At 48.1% G+C, this 10,073-nt stretch overlaps 1 protein-coding gene across 1 annotated transcript in view; it reads right to left on the reverse strand.

Annotated features, from left to right (window-relative positions):
- The window catches only part of ARPC1A (actin related protein 2/3 complex subunit 1A), a 30,312-nt gene that overhangs the window by 611 nt on the left and 19,628 nt on the right, over window positions 1-10,073 (reverse strand). The window contains exons 6-9 of the mRNA XM_077758713.1: window positions 7,368-7,580; window positions 4,828-4,903; window positions 4,418-4,611; window positions 1,789-1,879 (exon numbers count right to left, since the gene is read on the reverse strand). Coding sequence (XP_077614839.1) covers window positions 1,789-1,879; window positions 4,418-4,611; window positions 4,828-4,903; window positions 7,368-7,580 — 574 coding nt within the window. The remainder of the gene's footprint in view (window positions 1-1,788; window positions 1,880-4,417; window positions 4,612-4,827; window positions 4,904-7,367; window positions 7,581-10,073) is intronic.

The raw sequence follows: 10,073 nt of genomic DNA on the forward strand, positions 1-10,073 counted from the left end.
CAGCCACCAGTCCCCAAATCTGGCCCCACCCACCTGTAAGTCATGCTCCCCCAGGACTGGGCACCCCGCCGGCCCTTCCCAGGCATGTGCTCCCCTGTCCCCATTGCTCCAAGCCACAGGATCTGGAAGCACTCCTGTGTCGTCCGCTTAGTGATGAGGGCCCATGTGTGCGTGCCCCCTGCCTCCTCCCCACACTCGAGATGCCCTAACAGCAGGCACTCCTACGTCATAAGCCACACGGTGGCCAGCCAGGTGCACAACACACAGCAGGTGCTCAAAGGCGGACAGACTAAGGGGAAACTGCCCTGGGACCTCCTAGCTTAGAGGGGTCAAAGAATAAATGCAGGGGCTCCTGGGTGGCTCAGTCAGGTAAGCGTCCGACTTCGGCTCAGGTCNCGGGGAGCTAATTTCACAGCCACAATGCCCACGATGAAATGTGCCAGAAGATAAAAAGGTAGGAGGTGGGGAGAGACTCTGAGTAAGACATTGTTTCTCCCGAATATTCTGGAAACTTTTCCATAGTATGTATTTCACCCACGAAGGGGAAAAAAAATCGAACATCGTGGAAATGCATAGGCAGTAGCAAAATTCTGTTAAGGTCAACCTGTTTTGGAGGTTAACAACTGAGAAAAATTAAATTCACAAGGCTGCACACAGGAGCCAGCCTCTCTTACCCCTGCTCCTCCCCGATGGTGTCTCGTCTTGCCCACCATCTGCCCACTCCCCAAGCTAGAGTGTGAGGGTCCCCCTATGTTTGTTTCTCAGTGTCACCATGCCCTTCCATTTGGCCCCCATAACCCCCCTTGAGTGCAGAAGCTCTGGGCCACAGCCCCTGCCACAGCCGGAGGTCATCTCCTCGCTGGGTTACGGGACTCTACAGCCTCTGCCCGGGCCACCCACACCTTACTCTCTGGTGCTTTTCTGCCCGGCTCTGGACCAGCTTCTGGGTGTCTGCAGACAAAGTCCAGCTGCCTCTCCCCGACCCCACCACGGCCCCTTCTAGTTCCATCTCGTGCTTCTTCAGGGCCCACACAGCAGTGCAAACTACTGGTGGTGCCTCCAACCAGAGTGTGCTCCGAGCTCGGCTAGTCTGCACCTGCTGCTCTTGCGACTCCGACCGCTCGCTCCGCACCCCCACTGCACCTGGAGATACAGCTCAGCCCTTCTCCTCCCTGCAGCACTGGCAGCCTAGGCACCCCCCGACTTCCTCAGTGTAGAAACACCCACACTGGCTGCTCTTCGGCAGCTCCACCTAACCCCCCCTGCCCACCAGATGAACCCCTCTCATCTCGGTGTCCTCAGTGCCTAGTACCAGGCCTGGTACCCAGCAGGCACTCAGCGAATGTTTAATAGATTAATGAGTGCAAACCACAAAAATGTAAGTATATAGTTAAAGACACTGGTGCCCAACACAGGGCCGGCTATAAAAATAGCCCTCAAATTTTCCTCCATGGATAAATGGACATCTAGAAGGATGTACCCCACCTCACTGAGAAAGTCTGGTTTTCTTCTAATGGCTTTCAGGTCTTAACTTTTGTCTGTTTGTTTTTTAAAGTAAGCTCTACACCCAAGGCAGGGCTCAAACTCACAACCCCAAGACCAAGAGTCACATGTTCCACCGACTAAGCCAGCCAGGCGCCCTTTCAGGTTTTAAAGACAACTAAAGCCTAACGTTCTACGTTTCTGATATGCACTGGATTTGACATTTTGTTCCAAGAGATGAGAAAACATTCTGGTCACAGGAAGAATTTTACACAAATAAGATTTCTTCTGAAAAGTAGAAAATACCTTGAAATCCCAAATTGTCATGGCTCCATCGATGCCAGTAGTGCAAAATTTGCGACAATCTTGCTTGTCCACCTCATAAATGGACACTTGACTGAGAAAAAGGAAAAACAAGAGAGACTGTAAGGTATATGGTGGAAGCGAGTCCCAACCTTCCTAACAGTGTAGGGGTATTTTAAAGGAATGAATTCCCAGCTGCAAAATATTAAGTTGTCCATCAGGATCAGGCTGCGGCGATCTGCCTCAGAAAATATTTGAATGTGCCTTATTACCAGACATCCAAAAAAGCCAGGACTGCAGAAGGGAAAGGTAAGGAGCTGTGTTAGTCACAGTGACGTGGAGAAGCAGGATGGGCCCAGGTCACACAGCACGCGGACTGCCAGGGGGCAGAGTGTGGGCAGTTTCACGGCAATGACAGAGATGGAAACAAAAACAAAACAAAAACAAACTAGAGGCAGGATAAAGCATGACTGAAATCCAACTGGCTCAAACAGAAACTCCCAAGTCATGCTCCAAGACAACCAGGGCCTGGAAGCCAAGAGCTCTCCCTGCATTTGAAACTAATCCCTGTCAATGTGAGCAACGTTCAGATACACAACAGGATTGCAAGCAAGCAAAGTAGAGGAACAGATGAATGTAACAACTTGTCTTGGCCTAATTAACTGAAAAACTTCCAAGAAAATCAATTCTATAGCTCAGACGATATTTTTCTTTCTCCTCTGGACTGTCTAGAACATTCTGTCTAGGGAAGGAGAGGGCAAAACAGTGCACATGGCCTGTTTCTGTACAGCCTGTAAGCTAAGAATAGCTACCGATTTTAAACGGTGACAAAAAAATTAAGACTATTATTTCATGATGTGAAAATTATGTGAAAATTCAAACTTCTAGGTCCATAAAAGTTTTACTGAAACACATCCACGCTCATTTATACGCATACTACCTACATAGTGTGTAGCTGTGACGCGCCTCTGTACTTTCTCTGAACCTGAAATATTTATCCTCTGGTCCCTTACAGAAAAAGTTTGCTGACCCTTTGCTTAAGGCCAAAGAGGACTTAATATCTGTGAATAAAAGCAGACATGTCAATCTGCAAGGGTCTTTATACTTTTAACCTGAAAATCTCAAAGATGCAATGAGTTGTTTCCTTCCTGATATGTAGTCTGCAGACAAGCTTCAGAGAAATTCACAAGAAATAATTTTGAAAATTATTCAAGACAAAGAAAACAGAAGTGTGGAAAAAAGTTGTGCTAGGCCTTCAAGTTATTACTTTTTTTTTTTTTCACGTTTATTCATTTTTGAGAGACACAGTGCAAGTGGGGTTGGGGTGGAGAGAGGGAGACACGGAATCTGAAGGAGGCTTCAGGCTCCGAGCTGTCAGCACAGAGCCCAACGCAGGACTCAAACCCACGAAAGTGAGATTGTGACCTGAGCTGAAGCTGGACACTTAACTGACTGAGCCACCTAGGCGCCCCTCAGGTTATTACTTTTCAAGAGAGTGCAGAAATTTTCAGCCTATTTTAAGTCCGGTGGCCCTTTCCACTGAACATAATCATAAGCACAACCTGCACTTAATGATTCTCTCAAAGAGAACATCTAGACCTTTCCATTCTTCTTCCCGCCATCATCACTACAATGAAAATCTCTCAACACAAAAGATATAACCAAAAAGAGAAAACCCTGTGGTACCTAACTCTGACCAGTCATTTAAAATACCAAGAGCAGGGGCGCCTGGGTGGCTTAGTCGGTTAAGCGTCCGACTTTCGCTTAGGTCATGATCTCGCGGTTCGTGGGTTCGAGCCCCACGTCGGGCTCTGTGCTGACTGCCAGCTCAGAGCCTGGAGCCTGTTTCAGTCTGTGACTCCCTCTCTCTCTGACCCTCCCCTGCTCACGCTGTCTCTATCTCTCTCCTAGAAATAAAACATTTAAAAAAATAAAATAAAATACCAAGAGCAGACTACACTTCTCCTCCAGAGTTTAAAAAAAAAATCAAACTCTTTGGATAGAACACACTTCAGTCACATATGCCTGATGAAAAGTTAAATCAAGAAATTCCTTCGTTTACCATATGATATCAAATGATTTCTTTCGTTAAATGATCTTCTGAATAATAATTTCTTTCGTTAAATGATGTGCATGACTGGACATCCCGGCTGGAATGACAGCCAGAGTTGCCTTTGCAAACTGCGTATAAACAACGTTCCTGCCCCGTGCTCACTAGGAGAGGAACAGAACGTTCAGGAAGATCTCCTCTCATTCTCATCAGGGTCTGGGAACGTGAGCCCCAGGAGGAGGCAGCTCACACAGCAGGGGTAGGAGGGCCAGTGCACCTCGTGGAGGGCGGGGGATGCCTCATGCCATCTGCACCTCAAAGGACAGAATGACTAGGTGGGGGCAGTTCACTCTCTGTCACAAGCTGAAAATTGGAGCCCGCAGTCGGGAGGCTACAGACTTGTCCCTGCTCCTGTTCCTGAAGGAATGTCTGGGCACACAGAGCACACAGCTTCACAGAGACCCAGCCAAGAAATAAGGAGGCAGAAAGGCATCTTGGTCACCTAAACGCTTCTCTACAGATGGTCGGGACCCTGGCTACAGGTGGCTTCCATGGACACGCAGGTGGCTGGGTGGCACCTACGTGATGCTATTCTGGTGCAGCGTCTCCAAGGCCGTGTTGCGGTCCTCAGTCGTGGCCCTCTTGTCCATGTTGCGGAAGCGCTCCATGGCGGACATGTTGCGCTGGATGCTCTGTTTTGGAATGTCTAGTTTGGAGACGAAGGTCAAGCAGCCACGGTCATCGTAGTTAAAGAGCATCGGGCAGCAGTCATGGCCCTGAAACAAGACATTGGTCAGGCCCTGGGGGGCCCACTGCCCGCCTCTCAGCCTGAGCAGAATGGTCACCAGCACAGCCGTCTCCCACTCTTACAGTCCAGCTGTTCAGAAAGGCTGTGCTAGTCTGTGCGAGTGCAGCAAGTCACAGAGCCCATGCTGTTCCCATCCCGGAGCATTAAGCAGGGTCTTCAAAGGGGAGGTGAAGAGGAAACTTACAGCAGCTACAACGCTGTTCTCCGAGACAAACGACACACTCAGCAGGGGCAGGAACTCCGTTTTCAGAGTTGAGACCCTGAATACAAGAACAATTGTTAAACTGAGACGGAACAGACCAAGCAGCTTCTTTATAGACATAGAAGATGACAAAACACCCATCCTCTCGAGTGCTCGGGCAGCATAAACAAACCCGCTTAAAAGGAGCCCCATGACCTCTACTTTCAGGAATCCGGAATCTCAAGCATGACACAGCCCTGGGGTAACCTGCAGAAACAGAGGCCTTTGGCCCTCTCTGGTCTGGGCCCCACTTGCTTCTGGGGCCCCCACTTATGACACTGGTCTATAGCATGGTCCTCAGAGAGCCCTTATTCTTTCCCGCCTTTTGCCTTTGCTCCCACACCCTTTACCCACATGCTTATTCGAAGTCCACTTGGGTCTCTGAAGTTCAGCTCTAATGTGATCACCTCTGTGAAGCTTTCCTGGACCTCTTTACCCTAACGTGGCTTCTCCTTTCTGATCACTTAGCACTCTTCCTGTCACTGTCACTCATGACTGAACACCTTATGTGGCCATCCTCTCCTTGCCAGTGCTTACCCTGGGCTCCCAGAGAGTGGGCACAAACATCTGAAAGAGTCTATTTTTTTTTTTTTTTTTTAATTTTTAACGTTTATTTATTTTGGAGAGACACAGAGAGACAGAGCACAAGCAGGGAAGGGGCAGAGAGAGAGGGAGACACAGAATCTGAAGCAGGCTCCAGGCACAGCACAGAGCCTGATGTGGGGCTCAAACCTATGAACTGCGAGATCATGACCTGAGCTGAAGTCAGACGCTCAACCGACTGAGCCACCCAGGTGCCCAAGAGAGTCTATTCTCTTTTTTCTGCCAGGCACTGGGGGAGGAGCTGGAGCCACCGATGAACAGGATGCCGTCTTAGGCAGCTAGGATCTCACACACAACTGGGCTGGGGCACAGGTGTGTACACGTACAGGTAGTAGTTATCTGCTTTAGCACCTGGCCAACAGGTCACAAAGATATGGCGGGCACACACGTTGACCAATGAATTAGGATCACAGAGTTTCATGTAAAAGATGATGCATTTAGAAAACTATTATCTTAGGAGACCCCTTCTCCCCCTGCCAATACTGCTGGAATTGGGTTAAAGTCCTAATGCCCCCATCTTAAGGCCTTAAGGGGCACCTTACTACATAAAACACTGGCTCCTACTACATAAAACATTTATGTCGAGAAGGGGAAGGGTGGAGAATGTCATCTGACTTGCAGGACTGTAAAAGCCAAATCATAAATCAGTAGGAGGGCAGACAGGGGCTTGTAATAAGCACATGCTAAGAGCTTACTACACATTACAATAAGCTGTACACAAATCAAACTAAAATATCAAAACATTACTGAACAAAAAGCATATTACTGTACAAAATGTATAGCATAACCCTGCTTGTGTTAAAAATGAAAAGATACATAAATGCCTATACGTGTACAGAAACCTAGGAGACTACAACATTTAAGGTGGTGTTTTCAAAATAAATAAGGGGCGCCTGGCTGGCTCAGTCAGTTAAAAGCATCCAACTCTTGATTCTGGCTCAGGTCATGATCTCATGGTTTGTGAATTCAAGCCCCAAATCGGGCTCTACACTGAAAGCACGGAGCCTGCTTGGGACTCTCTCTCTCCCTGGCTTTCTGCCCCTCCCCCACTCTTTCTCTTTCTCTCAAAATAAAGCAACCCCCCCCACCCCGCTCCCCAAACCCACAATTCAGTTCAGTTAGGAAAAAAAATCCTCTCTGAAATTTCACTTTGTTGTCACCATGCAGCACACCTGATGTGAGCAGTACACAGCAACAAGTTAAATCTTTAAAGGTGGGTAACCTTTAGCAGCCAATAAAAAAGAATTCACCAGGAAAGACAAAGATTCATAAGGGGAAGGAATCCCAGTCATCATCTCTGTCCTTCCAACATGATGAGCAGATGCAAATTCTGACGTCTGACAAGGTGCCTGGTGCCCTCCCCGAGGCTGGGCAGGTACCTCAGTCACAAATGAGTCACTGTAATTTGAGTTCTTCCAGCCTACTCCAGAGGAACTGGCTCCAGGATTTTAAGTATTACCAGATGGAGTCCCAAATGAATGGAGTCACTGTTCCTTGACTACACAGTAAGAACTTATCTCCTACTTAAGGCTGGTGGATGACACTGTCGTAAGGAATCCACAGTAACAGACTAAACTGCCCACATGAAGGAAAGCTTAACAGCAGCAGGCCGGGGCGGGGCGGGGGAGAGCATGTCCTTCAGAGGAATCACCATCACCGACTCCATTAAGAGGTGTTTCTGGAAGTGAGACCTAACTCTTTCAAATTTCCCCAAATGGACAACCTAAATGTGTGTCTGGGACTTCAAAGGCAGCCCTGTGGTTCTGGGTCAGATTTTTATGCTCACATCCTGAACCTGCACCCAGGGAAGAAGAGCCTTGGCCCAGCTGCTGAGAGATCCCAATCCACTCCCTAACTCCAAACAAAAGGCAAATACTCACTGCACGCTTTTTGAGGCATCGGCAACAGATACGGTGCTGTCGTGGCTGACCCAGGCCAGGCGGCTCCCGCTGGCAGAGAAGCTGACCCCATGCACCCAGCCACCAGTGCCACTGCCACCAAACTCTGACATCAGCTGACCAAAAGGCATCTTGCTGCCCCATGGCGTACTGGCTGGCTTTTCATCCACTTCTTTAATGTAGGCAGAAAAGACTCTGTAGTTTAAGGGGCAGGAAAGAAGGACAAAGTAGATGAAAATATGTGTATAAAGAAACAGGCCATAGGCAGCTGCCGTAAGGGGTTTCAGGATGCAAAGAGATTAATCCTTGAAAAGCAAAATATGACAAAGTCACATACACCAATCTCTTAAGAATGGTTGCAAGGGCCACCTACGGGCCCATCCAAGTCTCTCAAGATGCACATGCTCAATCAAAGACCTACAATGTGGCAGGCACTGCTGCCGCCAAAGGGGCGCAGTTCTAAAAGTAATGAACACAAAGGCCCTTCCCTCCTGTGAGTGCAGAGTTCTGGGGGAGGGTCCTGTTGTCATGCCACCACCTAGCACGGAAGACCCCGCTGAGCACAGCATTCCTTCCTGTGTGCCAGGAAGCCCACACAGCCCAATGGCAGGAGGGGAAATTATTCACCACACTGCAATAAAGCAGTGGTATGAACCCATTTAAAGAAAGGGATACCCAAGGAGGAAGCCATGGGAGGCCGGTGAGAGGGCGGGCAGGCTCCCCCTCGTGCTATCTGGAGGGCAGGCTTCACACGGCTGTGGGGTCCCTGTCCTGTCTCTGTGGCAGGTAAGGGTCTGAGTTGAAGGAGGGTGTTTTCCAGTCTGTCAGCAACCCCTCTCTTGAATTCCAGGAAGTTGTATGTGGGGAGGTTTTGACAAAGAGTTGGGAAGCAGGAGGGATAAAGAGAGGCTGGGAATCCCCCTCAGCCCCCCCAATGCTATTTCTACCTCGTAGAGCCTCTCAAGAACTTCTGGACTTAAAGACTCTCTAAAATGAGCTGGGATATTTCCCCCCAAATGACAATAACAGCAGCAGCTCTGGAAGAGGCGGAGGAGGTAAAGGGCACAATGAGATATCTGTGTAAGTTACAGGACATGACCTTGGAATCACTGGGCTTTATTATTATTTTTTTACTGAGTAGAGCTGACACACAATTTTACATTAGTTTCAGGCGTACATCACAGTGATTGAACTTTATGCCATACTCACTGCTGGTGCAGCTGGCATCTGTCACCACACACCGCTCTTGCAGCATCACTGACTATATTCCGTCATTCCTGTGACTCACTTTGTAACTGGAAGCCTGTACCTCCCTCTCCCCTTCCCCCATCGTGCCCTTCCCCCCATCCCTTTCCCTCTGGCAGCCTCAGTTCGTTCTCCATTTTTAGGGGACTGAGAATGAGAATCGCGGGGCTGGAAGTCAGAATCACAATGGCCACTGCTTTAGCCATCAGAGACCAGGACACAACAGGTGGTTGTGGTCTCAGTTTCTGAAGAGAGTGACCAGAACAGACTCTTACCCAAAGGACTACAAGTCAAAGCAAAATTTCTGGAAATTAATATTAACAAAAGAATTGGTAACCTATTGTCACAGAGTTTTTAGACACAGCCTGATAACCCAGATGGTACAGATCATTCAGTTCCATCTTCAAAGGGAGCTGGACTGACTCTGCGTAACACATCACAGACACTAAAATTCTTGAATTCTTGAGAATGTCTATGCATCTTTGCTGTTACTCTGATTCTTAACTAGAAACCAGAAACCAATCTTTTTTTTTTTTTAAGAACCAATCTTTTCCTAGAGAGTGTCCTGACACCCCTGTACCCCCAGTCCACAGCCAAATTCCCACACACATCTTAAAAAACCAACAAACCAACTAAAAAACCCTTGGATATGAATCACTAGCCAGGTGTTCTGAAAACTCTCCACACGGTCTCCTGAAGAAAGATGCATGCCATCTCCCCACCCAGCATACAGTCAACATGAAGGAACATTAATTTGCTTTTCTTTCGACTAAGAGAAGAAAGCCTTTTTGATAAAGAATAACTTTAAAAAGCAATTACGCCATATGATCCTTAAAGCTCTTAGCAAAATGGCTGTTACTTCTGGCCTCCCACAAACAACAAATAAAAAAGCTTTAACTGAAAAGGAACAGTGCAGTAATAGCTCAGCAGTGCACTGTTCAGCTATGTTTTGTTCGTTTTAGCCTCGCTCTGGAATCTGCCAAGTCTCTACCTGGGTTATGAAACGAGAAATAATACTGTTGTCCGAAGGCCACTAGATCTCTGCTCCAAACACGGGTGCTCTGCCTAAGGTGAATTTCTGGGGCCCCACTCTCGCACCTCCCCCCACTGCGCTTCCAAGTCCACTTCCTTCTACCTCGGTGATCTCTGGTGCTTGCTATCCTAGATCACAAGCTCAGCTCATCTCTGAGTCCCTTGCGGTGCCTACCACAGTACCATGCAAAGCAAAGAAACCTTACAAATAAGTGAAAGACGAGGACGCCTGGGTGGCTCAGTCAGTTAAGCGTCTGACTTCAGCTCAGGTCATGATCTCACGGTTTGTGAGTTTGAGCCCCACACTGGTCTCTGCACTGACAGTGGAAAGCCAGCTTGGATTCTCTCTCTTTCTCTGCTCCTACCCCACTTGGGATCTTTCTCTCTCACTCAAAAATAAACTTAAAAAAA

The sequence above is a fragment of the Crocuta crocuta genome, unplaced genomic scaffold (assembly GCF_008692635.1).
Source record: "Crocuta crocuta isolate KB4526 unplaced genomic scaffold, BGI_CrCroc_1.0 scaffold273, whole genome shotgun sequence".
In the NCBI taxonomy this organism is placed as follows: domain Eukaryota; kingdom Metazoa; phylum Chordata; class Mammalia; order Carnivora; family Hyaenidae; genus Crocuta; species Crocuta crocuta.